This window comes from Harpia harpyja, chromosome Z, assembly GCF_026419915.1.
Source record: "Harpia harpyja isolate bHarHar1 chromosome Z, bHarHar1 primary haplotype, whole genome shotgun sequence".
Taxonomy (NCBI): Eukaryota; Metazoa; Chordata; class Aves; order Accipitriformes; family Accipitridae; genus Harpia; species Harpia harpyja.
Window position 1 is genome coordinate 15,795,956 of NC_068969.1, and position 12,728 is coordinate 15,808,683.

At 46.9% G+C, this 12,728-nt stretch overlaps 1 protein-coding gene and 1 long non-coding RNA gene across 3 annotated transcripts in view; one reads left to right on the forward strand and one right to left on the reverse strand.

Annotated features, from left to right (window-relative positions):
- Positions 1-1,037: 1,037 nt before the first annotated feature.
- Positions 1,038-4,642, reverse strand: LOC128137444 (uncharacterized). The gene is made up of 4 exons (XR_008233694.1): positions 3,989-4,642; positions 3,451-3,543; positions 1,626-1,738; positions 1,038-1,127 (listed from the first exon to the last, which is right to left on the reverse strand). It is a non-coding gene; the product is annotated as an uncharacterized LOC128137444 (long non-coding RNA).
- A 4,646-nt stretch (positions 4,643-9,288) lies between these two features.
- Positions 9,289-12,728, forward strand: part of PTPRG (protein tyrosine phosphatase receptor type G) — a 414,402-nt gene continuing 410,962 nt past the window's right edge. For both annotated transcript variants that reach the window (XM_052776380.1, XM_052776379.1), the window contains exon 1: positions 9,289-9,441. In XM_052776380.1, coding sequence (XP_052632340.1) covers positions 9,357-9,441 — 85 coding nt within the window. In that variant the 5' untranslated portion in view covers positions 9,289-9,356. The remainder of the gene's footprint in view (positions 9,442-12,728) is intronic.

Consider the following 12,728-nt stretch of genomic DNA (forward strand, 5'->3'; position numbering starts at 1 on the left):
TAATAGTATATTGTACTAGCAGCGGTCTGTATTAGTAGCCCGTAACAATGAGCTGGCAAAGTAAGTCTCCTGTGTGGCATGGTAAGGTCGTAAGAATGATGTATAAAAATCCAGGAGAAAGCTCATTTAGGATGGTCTGATGCAGTGCTAGAAAACCTGTGCCATCTTGAGAGATCTTTGTCAGCACTTCCCTTTGTGCATTGTTCAGGACCCTCATCACTGCTCTGTCCTCTGTGTTGAGATGGACTTGGGGAATGAGGATGGTTCACCCCTCAAGATATGCTGCATGTTTTTCAGGCCATATGTCCACTGCTCATGGCCTGTACTTCACGAAAGGCGTGTTTTGTCAAGATACCAGGCTCGTTAAATCCCAGGACAGGTGTACCCAGAGACTGCCCACACGGTGGACCATGACCATTATTCCTGTAGCTATAGGTAGAAGGCTATGCTCTACATTACAATGAAAAATGTGATACTGAAATTGCTGAATCCCGCTCCAGTACTGTTGTTCCATTTTTGCTGTGCTGAGGTAAGGTGTTGCCATGCCATGCAATGAACATGCCCCATCCTCTGCTTTCCTAAATGATTAAATAAAATCTGCAGTATTTTATTACCTGATGGCTGAGATTTCTTGGACTTTTCTTAGTGTTCTATATGGAAATACCAGGCAAGTTAGTGGCTTAAACATTGTTTAATAAAGAGAATCGGGCTTGACACCTATTTCCCCACCAACAAAATCCTATCCCCCTCACTCATAAGCAATTCATTTATAGAAGCATCATGGTTTAGGCTTTGCTTTTTGCCCTGCCAAGTGTTGCAGATCTTACGTTTTCTCTCAGACAAACCGACAAAGCTGCAGTACAGAGAAATCAGGTTTCAAAGCGAGTGATTTATGAAACATGAACTTTTCCGTGCATGCAGAGAGACTCCCCCGTGTGGTACGACTGCTTTGGCCGATGCCACTGATGGCGGCTCAACTAGCAGGGCTGCCGGAGCTGGGCAGGCTGACATGTCGGCAGTTAACATAATTAAATGTAGCCCAGTGAAGACTCCCATGTTCAGAAGTGGCCATCAGTTTGCAATTAATGTTGACCGCTAGAGAATAATGTTGTTCTGTTGTGTTTCTGCTGTAGAAAAAAAAGTGTAATATTTTACTAACTGTGATGCTTTGGGAAGAATTATGAAGTCTCATATTTCTTTACCATGAATTAGTCTTACAACTTTATTCTCGGTTTCCTTTTTCCCCAACAATGTGTCTTAAGATGATACCTTTAATAGATGCTAAAATCTATTTGGGCATCATTAGTTATTTTAAAACCTGGAATTATAAGTTCATGTTGATTAACAGAACAGTTCAAGGTTCTAAACACATTTTAATTGTACTCCTCTTTAGGTCATTTATGATAAACATTCCCCTTTTTGGCTCAGTTCTGAAAACCTCGTTTTCAGTCCGGAATGGAATGCTTTTACCCAATACTCCCATAAAAACCTGTTAATTAAAATTTCTTCTACTATATATTGTATATCTTAAATATATTTTCTTGGACATGGGCCAGAGGAAGCAATTGTGTTCTTCCAAATTAAAGGGCTTGACTCTGCCCTATATTATACTGGCTCAAATCTACCTGTCAGCTGGATGAAGAGACGTTAGATTTACACCAGCATAGACGAAGGGAGGATTTGGCCCGAAGTGTTTATTGTTCTCTGGAACTTGGCATCCTCTTCTCCCATTCTCCTCCTGAAATCAACATAAAACAGATGCTGAAATTCTAAAATGTTTTAAACCCTTCAATACCGTAGCTGTGAGCACAGTGCATTGGAACCACCAGACCTTGATGGCACAAAGATATGCATCATGAACCTGAAATCTGGGTAGAAAAGATAAGGGCACAGTCTTGCAACACTTCCAAAGTAGCAAAACACTGTAGAAAGTAACAACTGCATTTTTGTGGTATTTGGTCACATCCCTCCCTGCATTGGCAAAACTTTGACTTGGATCCAAGTAGGTGTAGTTCCAAGAAAGTGAATGCCCAGTCATTTACGTCAGTGGAGTTGTGCTCAGCTACAGTGGATCTATATTTGATGACAATTGAAAAGATGAATGAAAATCATTTCACTTGCATTAGGGATGTAAGCTGGCAGGGGTTTGGATTACTGCTTGTTCAACTTTTTGGGCAGCATCTTTACGCTTCCAAGAAACCCTTTTTAGACCAGGCATCAAGAGGAGACAGGATGAACTCCAGCAAGAAACTGCAGACAAATAGCTCATGCTCATGACGCTGATCTTTGGCTGGAGAGTAAGGGAATGGAAAGAGAAACTAGAGGAAACAAAGGATACTTTGTGGGTGTGCTGTACTGCCAAATCTCAGAGGCCTAGATGTGGTGTTGTTGCTTAGCTATTTCCACCAGTGCTTACGGGTATGTATTAATCTGACTAGCACTGATGTCTGTGGGGTCACTGTGGGTATCTGATTTTATCCCTTTCTTTGGAAGGTTTATTAATATTAACGCTTCTTCATTTAATTGGGTCACTGGCTATGGAATCCCTTTTTAATGGAATCATATTAGCTAATGTACTGCCTGTCCACACTCAAATCCAGAGTGCTTCACACAAGCCCATATCTGAGTAACTGATAATGTTATAAGAAAAAAATACCCCAACAACAGAAACACAGATCTGTGAAACCAGAAAGGAATGGCAAAGACAGAACTATGCTGCAATCTGCAACCTGCATTTCTCTGTTGCAACACACGGGGCCCAAAATAAAGTAAGAAAGAGCTACTCGTCCCTGTAACATACAAATCTTATTTCTTTCTTGGTTCTGTCAAGGCCTTCCCACCCCACACCCACCAGGGGCTGCATTAATTCTGGAATGTAATTATTCACATCTGTACAAGATGTTGTAAGATATTACCAACTAAAAAAGGTAGCCAGAACGTACAAGTTTGCACATCATCTTATACCTGCACTCAGAAAGAGTGTATCTCCAAAAGAATAAGGGTTTGGCAAATGTTGCTCTTTAACTTTCTCTTCTTTCCTTAAACAGATTTGGAGACTGGTTCTACCATTTATAGAACAGATTTTTTTTTCCTTGAAGTGCTCTTCTGGGATTGGCTAGGAAAGTGTTTTTTGCAGTCTGCTTGATTGGTTTTCATTGTGGAGCAATTTCAGAGGCCTGGCTTTTGGACACCATTTGCAATGGGTTTATATTAGAAGGTCATGTCTTGTTACAGAGCCATTATTGCCTCTCCCCCTTGGGACCATTGCACACCTGTGACTTTACCCTTCACAAGCTGGTTCTGACACATCTTTTTGACATCCATGCAGGAAGGCCTGAGCATGTTGCACTAACTCCTTTGACAGAAAGCAGCAGTGAAATGGAAGAAGGGGAAAGGAACAGCAGAAATTCCACCTTCAATAAATTTATTCGTTCTCACCGATTTACTTACAGGGGAAAAGATGGAGTCTGATGTTTTGGTTGTAACGCATGAGGCCTTTAAAACAGCAGATATCCCATTGTGATACTGGCTTTCTGTAGTCCTCTGGAAGACAAGGGGTCTGGAAGTTGAGGTTATCAGAGACAAGAAGATTGCTCATATTAACTGTGTCTATAATATGTCTAGGTCCAGCACACCACACCCATGCTGTTCCTTACAGCAGCTTATATTCAGCCTGAGTTCATGCTGCCTGCACACCCTGCTTGTCCTTGAGTCAACTTTACTGTGTAGAAAAAACCTGACAGTTGCAGTTATCTCACTGGCAAGCTGCATGATAGCCTTAAAAACACTGAGGCTGGATAGAGCCTTCCCACTCAAAAGGATTTTTGCTTTTCTGCAACTGATGTTCCCAAGACTCACATTGAACTCAAATATTATTGAAACCTATAAACAATTTTTTCACCAACAATGAAAGTTCATAAGTCTGTTGTCTCATTAGTTTCTGCCTTAAATTCTGCAAAGAGAGTAATATTCCTGGTGAGCTACTTACATGGTAACAGACAAGCAGGACAAGTAAGCTGGGTCTTCCATGCTCATCCCTCAGCTCCAGTCATTAACATGCTTGCTCTGCTCACTGCTACACTGATAACAGATTTTTTTCTTCTTTTCTTTTAACAAGAGAGGATTTGTGAATTAAACACACACTTACAGCCCTAGCAAGGTCATACCACAGGACTCTGAACTACAGTTGCTTTTGAAAGAAAGAAACTCATTGCTGATCAGTCTGACCTTCCACCGCGCTGGTTACTAACACACACTTCTACAGAACGCAGTCATTTTGAGGCCATTTCGGGAGACAAAAGAGCTGTATGGCTTCAAGATTAAGATGAAGCTTTCAAGTAGGTATTTCAGCATGTGACCAAGTGTCTGTTCTGAATGATTTAGCCTAAGGGTACCCTAAGGTGGAGGTTCCTTTTATAGACCACAAGAAAATAAATGTATTGGTCTTCCAAAAGAACCTCATGCAAAACCCTGTGGGACACTGTCCAGCCAGGACATCTTGGAGTATCACTCAAGTAAGCGCTCAGCCGCCCTCATTCATATAATGCTGGTAGTGCTACAGATGTGCAGCCTAAGAATACTTGCAGTAATATCTGACCTACAGCCTATGTCTTTACCTAGAGTTTGCATCACCCATCAACATTTTTCATACATTTTGCTTTACCTGCCTCTCTGGGTTAATCTATTTTTATGTCTTCATAAATCAAACAACACAGCTCATTGCTATGATCATATTGAAATAAAGCCCTCTTTTTTTATCACAGCTACTTTGCTTGCCCTCCACCTCTGTTTCTCAGCAGGTTCTCAGATGCCTGGTTAAGACTTCCAGAGCCTCACAGCATACTCTGAGAAGAATGCATCTGTCCTGAGGCTACGAGAAAGTAAGTCTGCCATAATATAATTTATGAAACTCCAAGTTCAGCATCCTTTTCTTCCTTTCTATGCAAAGCTAGAGAGGAACTAGGGCTACTGAATTAACCTGGAAGTTTATACCTCACATCACTTATAATCTGAACTGTAGCTGCTTCTCAGTACTTCATGCTGATTTATTCTTTCAGGGCTAGATCCTCACCTGGTATTTTCCCCACAGGTTAACCACTCCAGTGAGGCTGGCTGGATGTAAATCAGTGAAAACTCATCCCTTCCTTTCTGAACACAAAAAAGTGTAACTTTCTATATCCGATTTTTTTCTTTTATTTTTATTTCCCCAATCCTTTATATAGTCATTATAGATGTTAAGAAGCCTGTTTTGGAAATGATTAATGCTATTAATATTTTTCTAATTCAATAAGCACTCTCATCTTTGAACTCCTTGCAATATTTTTCTGCTTTCTTCAGCTTTCCACTAATTCAAACATATGACAAATATGAGTCTTCGTTTCAGTTTTCTATTATTTCTCATGTCTGATCAAATAAATTAACAGACTTTCATTTCTTTCCCAGGAGTGATGCCCATATGTTGGTGAAGGCAGCATAAAAATATTACCTGTTCAAACAGGAGGAAAAAAAAAAGATGAAAGTTTTCTTTTATTCACTGTTCTATGCAAACCAGAGAAGCTGATCCTATTCCTTTCACCCTGACAGCGCCCACTATGTTCAATATGTAAATATTGCAAGACTTGCAGACCACCCATCAATCTGGTTTAACTGCACTGTATTATATATCATGTCCCTTTACAATCTCTTCCTACAGTAGCAGTTATTTTAATCACCCCACAGTACTTCAGTCATTGGGAAAGAATCGGCAGTCCTATCTAATGTACACGCTCCCCAGTCACATGGCACCGGTCCGGCAGAGCAGCATGCTGCTAATGCAGTTTTCTCTGTTTGGATAGTTCAAGATACATCTCCAGGCCAATTTGTACCTGTGTATTGTTGGTAGACAGCGTGCCGCAGGCAAAGAGATACTGCAGGAAATGGATTCTCATTTAACCGTGTTTAATTTTGTTCTCTGGATCTCCATCATGTATCTTTCCATTTCTCTGCCCACCCAAATTGCTAATGTGAAACAAAGCTACTTCCGCCACTACAGCTCCTAAACTGATGTGTGACGATGCAATGATTGATTTGCCACTCCAGGAAAAGTGGGTCATTGTACATGTACCACAGCATGCTGAACCAAGCCGTCCGTGCCGACATTGGGGTTTTACAGATTTGTTTTTAAAAGTTCAGACCTGAGGGGACTACTGTGAATATCCAGCCTGAACACTTCTGGTTTTTGATGGGAGCACTGCTGTTCTAAAATCTTCCTTAGCAGCTTATAGAGGTCTGAAGTAATTTGTGCTCCTTAGGAGACAGTATTCTGCTTATGTATTTTATATCTTACTTGCATGTTTGCTCCGAGGATGGAAAATGTAGAATTCCTCCAATTCCAAGGTATGGGGGCAGTTTCAGATGTGTCATTTTCCAGGATAGGAAACCCTAAACTAACATAAAAATGTATTTTAAATATAAAATGGTGTAATTAAGAGCTTTTGCAAAGGATTTTGAATCAGTGAGAAAAACACTGATGCAAACTGCTCTTTGAAAAAAAATCCATTTATTCTTCTTTTGTGAGATTGCAATAGTTTTTAATAACTTTTCTCATGTAATTAGACATGTTCAAACTCACTTTAAGATTGCCTTTTACGGTGCCAGGGAGCCATCATTTGAAGAGGTAAGTCTCAATACTGGAGGAGAACCTGCCTACCTATCTGTTGCATTAGGTCAGTAAAGTTAGGAATCAGTTGCTGAAAGGGGAATACATTGCAGGTTTTTCTTGAGCAGTCCAATAAGTAACTGAGCCCAGATGTCACTGCAGAATCCAAAAGGTCAAGGCAGGTGGGGATTTGTTTTTTGGTTTTCATAGGAACGAAAAGTTCAGGGAAATTTAGCTCTTAAAATTTTATCTTTGTTTTTATGAGACTTGAGACTGACCTCCAAACCCCACCTGTTTTGGGAAATGACTTAATGAACAATAAGTTGGATAAGAACTTTCTTCAGGGCCTATAAATTTTTTGCTTTGTTTTAGATAAACCCTTATGCAAGCGCCTTCTCCACTCTTTGCATGCCCCAAAGGGTCGTGCCCTCAAGGGCAGAGAACATCTAATCAGGTCCTTAAATCCTTACACTGGTAAAAACACTATTGGGATACACAGTTTCGCCCAGTAAGGACTGCACTTTTAACTTCCCACTGTAATTTTTGGCAGGCACAACCTGGGATGTGGAGAGAAAGTCAAAGGAAAGCCTATGAATGCCTCCTAATTAGGGGCCCTTTGGCTGCAGTGTAATCCACTGATTTGGCACCCTGTGCTGTGTGGGGTAAACCTGGATGGACACAAAGCCACAGCCTGTTCCAGAAAAGTCAGAGTGCAGCAGTGGTAAGTACCCAAGCCCTGAGGGCTCTGCTCTAGTGATCCCTAAGCTGAGGCAGGGGGAGAGAAAATCACTGCCATTCCACTGAATAAATATGACTTCTGAATTTTCCTACTCTCTTCCTCCTCCTGCCACCCATCTCCTCTCCTCTGGAAACACCACAGATGTGGAAGGTTTGCAGGTAAGCAAAGACAAGATGGTCACAGCAAATGACAGAGCCAGACCCCAGCACAGCATGCACTGATAAACCCCTGCCAAACCCTTTACCTTCTGAAACAGAATCCCTGTAATGGAAATAATTACTAAAGAAACAGACAAAAACTACTCCTGAATGAAATTTAAGCTTCAGCAGACCACAGCACCGCCAGGAAATGCCAAGTACAAGCAACCATCCCTTCATCCTGAATTCACACCATTTTCTGTTTCTGTTTCCTGTGCAAAGTTATCAATCACTCAGAAACTGCTGCGGGGGGGGTGGGGGTGGGGGGTGGGGGAGGCTGTGGATCAAGATTTGGATGCAGAGTGCCTTGGGACAGTCTTCACCTGACTCTGCAAAAATATCAGTCAACTATCTCATTTTGAGGGGGCTTTCTGGAAATATGTAGTATAATGCACAATACTGGGGGAAAAATCAGCAGTTTTGTGGGGGACCTCTGACAATACCCAGAATGATGCATATTATTTGGGGAGAAAAAACCTATGCGATTTGGGGGGGGGGCAGAGGGGGGCTCTGGCAATACCCAGTGTGGTATTGGGGGGCAAAAAAGCTGTACGATTTTGTGGGGGACCTCTAGCAATACCCAGAATGATGCACAGTACTGGGGGAGGAAAAAAGCTGTATGGCTGTGGTGAGCATTTCTGGCAATACCCAGCACAGCATTAAGCTGTATGATTTTGTGGGGGACCTCTGGCAATACGCAGTGTGATACACAGCGCTGAAGGGGACAGAGGAGAACTATATGATTTCGGGGGGGGGGGGCAGACACCCCAGGTAATACACAGAATGATGCACACGACTGGGGGGGACACGGACACCCAACACCAAGCCCCGACCCCCTGCAGCATGCACGGAGGGCGGCAAAACGACACAAGTAACTTCAAACAGATACCGCTTGGATAAGAGCGCAAAATGCGAAATTACAAACGGCAAATTACCTCGGCTCAATTACACACTTTCTCCCACACCCGCCGCTGCCGGCAGCGTGTGTCGTGTGTCGTCGTCCCCCCCCCCCAACAACATACACTCCGCAGGCAAAGGGGCGGGCGCCGCCTCTCCGCGGAGAGTACGCCGGGCGCGGAGAGTACGCGGGGCGCGGTGGGGCGCAGGGCAGCGGTGCAGGGCGCGTGCACAACGAGCGGGGTCCGTCGTCCCCCCCCCACCTCCGCGGCGCGCGGGCGCGCGCTCCCGCCCCACCGCCGCGGCCGCTTTAAGGGCGGCGGGGGCGCGCCGCCGGGGCGCCCGGCGCGCCGCCGCTTCGCCTCGCCTCGCCGCCGCGCCGCGCTCCCTCCTCTCCCTCTCCCTCGCCCCGCTTTAAAGTCTCCGCCAGGATCCGGGCTTCGCCCGCCACTTCCTGTACGGCAGGATGGAGCGCGCCGGGGCCCCGGCTGACCGCCGTCCGCCCGCCCGTGCGCGGAGGCGGCTCTAAGCGCCCCGTCCGCGGCATGCCGCGCTCCCCGCCGCCGCTGCCCGCCTGAGCCGCGCCGCCCCGCGCCCCGTGCCGCGCCGCGCCGTGCCGTGCCGCGCGGGGGGTCCCCGCGCCGCGCCGGCGCGCCGTCTCTGTCCTCCCCCTGCCCCACGGCTGTGGGATTTTTTTTTTTTGCCCCCCCCCCCCCCCCCCCGTTGAGGAGGCGAGGAGGAGCCCCCCGCTTTCTCCCGCAGGAAGAGGGGTGCGGGGAGAAACTTATTTTCAACAAGTTTGCTTCCCCCCCCCCCTTTTTTTTTTTACCCCCCCCGTGCGTTAATTATTTTAGCCCCTCTCCCCTTTCGATGTGCGGCTTTGGACATGCGGAGGCTACTGCAACCGTGTTGGTGGATCTTTTTCTTGAAAATCACCAGCTCCGTGCTCCATGATGTGGTGTGCTTCCCCGGTGAGTGAGCAAGGCGGTTGGGAGGGTTCCCGGTGCCTTCGCCACACGTGTCCGCGACCCCCGTGGGGTGCCGGCGGGGCACGCCGCGAGTGCGGAGGATGCGCCAGGGACCGCGGGGGCCCCTTTGCCCGGGTGGCCCCGACGTTGGCTTTCCCCCGGCTCCGCAGCACCCTCCCGGCTGCGGGAAGCGCTGCCCGCGAGTGGGGCCGTGCGCGGTGCGTGCGCTGGGCTCCGCGCTCCCGGCGCCGTACACCCTCTCTCCGGTGCATTGCAGCCCCCGACGGCGTGGGGCGGGCGGAGGGGGTCCTTCTGCGGTGCCCCTCTTTCGCGGGGCTGCTTGGGGGCTCCCTTTGTGCTGCGGGACCGCCGCCCCGAAAGGGAGCGTGACTCTCCGCTCCCATCCCTTGTCGCAACCCTCGTCCTCCGCCAAAAACTTAGTTGGGCGCGGGTCTCTGCTCTGCCCTCCCCACCCCACTCGTGTCCGCGGTGGGTGTCTCGCCGTGCCGGCACGCTGACCTTGGCAGGGCGGGGGGGGGGGGGCGCGGGGCTGCGCGCCCGCTCTGCACCCGGGGCTGGCTCTGTGCAACACCCCCCCCCCCCACCCCACGTACGTGGGAGAGGGGTTACGCGGGCGGGGAGCACCCAGCGCCCACCGTGCTCCCCCCCCCCCCTTCGCACCCCATGGCTTGTATCTATGCATCGCTCCTCGCCCCCCACCGAAATACAGGGGCCGCGTATAACGGTGGTCCCTCGCCGCGCCCCGCGGTCGGACCCCGTGTCCCCCCCGTCCCGTCGTGTCCCCCCCGGGGAGCGCCCCCGGCCCGGGGGAACTTGCAGCGCCCGCGCGGGGCTCCGGCTCCCGCCGCCTCCGCCGTGCCCCCGGCCGGCCGCCAGGGGCGCTGTCGCCCTGCCGGCGCCCCCGCGGGGCCGCGCGCAGCCCCCCCCCCCCGCCCCGCGCCCCTCCTGCTGGCAGCCCCTCTGAGGCAGCTCTGAAGCACAGCGGGCTCGGGGGGGGGCTATGTTGTCGTGCCCTCCGCCTCATCTGCGGCTGAAAGGATCTTCCTGAAAACTGCTTAGGTACCCCCACTCCCCCCGCACGCCCCCAAAGTGGTTTATTTATTTAGTTTTTCCTGGGCTTCCCCCTTCCTGGCAGTGATGGGGCGGGGGGGGGGGGGGGGTCCGCGGTGGGGTGTGACCTAGGTGGGGTGGGTGTGATGTGAGGGGCCTTGGGCAGGGCGAGCCCCACCTTCCCCCCCCGCCCCCCCCGTGAGGCTCACACCCCGCGACTCCCCCGGTCCTTTCTGTGGGCTCCTGATGCAGCCCGAGTCGTTGGCTGCACCCAGGTGCGCAAGTGTGAAAAGAAAGAATTAAATTCTGGAAGCTTTGTAGGAACTTCCACTTCTCTTTCTTTTTTTTTTTTTTCTTTTTTTTCCTAAAATACACTTTCTTTCTAACCCCAAACATGGAGATAAGCAGATAGACCCGTCATATCCCAGTCCTTCCAGCAGTTTCTCACATGGTAAAATGATTTGAAGCAAAAAGAAAGTAAGTTGGAGAGAGGGTTAATACCTCTGCAGCTCTTGAAGAAACATTTATCTTCTTTGTATTGATTTCTTCTCAATTTCAGCCCTCAGAGTGAAGCCTTTCTCTCTGGTTCTGATATATATTGTACAGTAATTACATCTGGAAGGCAGGCTCCAGGAATGCTTCAGGAAAACAAGCTATGATGTAGGTTTAATATGACAGTATTGTACGACTTGCTGATTTAGATCAGTGATGTTTGAACCAGATAATATTTGCATTATGGTTTGAATATAAAGATGAATGCAAGCAGAGAGTGGTAGGTCTATGGACATTTGCTGTGTCTAGGTAAACTCTTTAACGCTAGAAGCCATCAAACAGCTGTGTAATACTTCAAAATGTTTCAGGGCTGTTCACTGCTAAAGGTTTGCTTGGAAAGCAAACTATTTTCTAGAAGGGCTTTTATGCGTTTGGTTTTCGTGCAGAGCTACTGTGTCAGACCTCAGTGACTTGCTTACTCTTTTATGCTTTCTTCTGAAAAGCCGTAATATCTGGGGTGTGGATGTGTGTGTGCGTGCGTGCGTGCAAGGGGGTGGTAAGTGAAACCTCGTGATAAACGGGGACGCTCCAGACTCTGATCCGGTACATCAGAGATGCCCGAGGCAGGAAAGCTGCGGGGAGGATCTCGGTGGACTGTAACAGGACATTGGTGCCGACAATATCCAATGGCAAATCATCGGAATTTGTGTTGGCGGGGAATCCCGGCCAGATATTAACCATTTAGTATCTACCACAACTGTTTCAGTACCTTTTCATAGCATTTTCTAGAGAGAGCATTAGAGAATTAAGGTATTTGTTATTTTGTGTGTTAATTTACAAACACCTTCCTTCCTTCCACTTCGTATCTATCTCTCTTTAGATGAAAGAGAGGTCACTATTTATTTTCTCCCCTGCAAATCACTTCACTTTGTGAAGAGACATAAAGGCTATTTTTTTCTTTGTTCAGCAATGATAAATGAACCATGTAGAAAATAAGTCTTTGCAGTGTTCCTTTGTTAGGAGGATTGTAATAGGTTTTCACTGTTTAAGTTGGTGTTTTTGTTGCTGTTCCTTTGGTTGCAATAAGAGGAAAGAGTCATTCTTGTATAAAAAAAATATGTGGGTAAGGTTTTGCTCTTTCTGAAGTGTTAAGTTTAGTGCATCTCTCTGTGGGCTTGTCACTGGCAATTGCATTGCTTAATAAATCAAACTAAGACAAGGTAAGAGAGGTTGTTTCCATGGGGTCTGTTTGCTCATTAATCTAAATTCACAGTACCAAAAATCAGTAAGACACAAATATGAACATTACTGTGATATTCTTACTATGTAGTTTCTCAGTGCTTTGCCAAGAGAGGTTAAATATTTTTTGTAAAGGAAAAAGTACACATTTGTGCAGTTCTTAGCTGTTGCTGTGACAATCCTGTCATCTAAGGAGTTACAATAGTTAGCATTTTCTTAGGCTGGATGCGTAAATGAAAGTCATTTTCTTAAATCTAGATTAGCTCTTTGGTAATGGATCAAATTGTTGCTGACCTGGTAACTGCCTGTAAATTGGTTTTGGATTTTGAGTCTTCATAGTTCTGAGTTGAGAGTTAATTTTGCATGTAACTGTCTTCTGCTTGGAGGAAAAAATATATTAGGAACTTCTCCCTATGAACTAGTCAAATGCTACTTCAGATATTTTTAAAGGTACAGAGAAGACTGGCTTTGTTTATTAAAAGATTTTA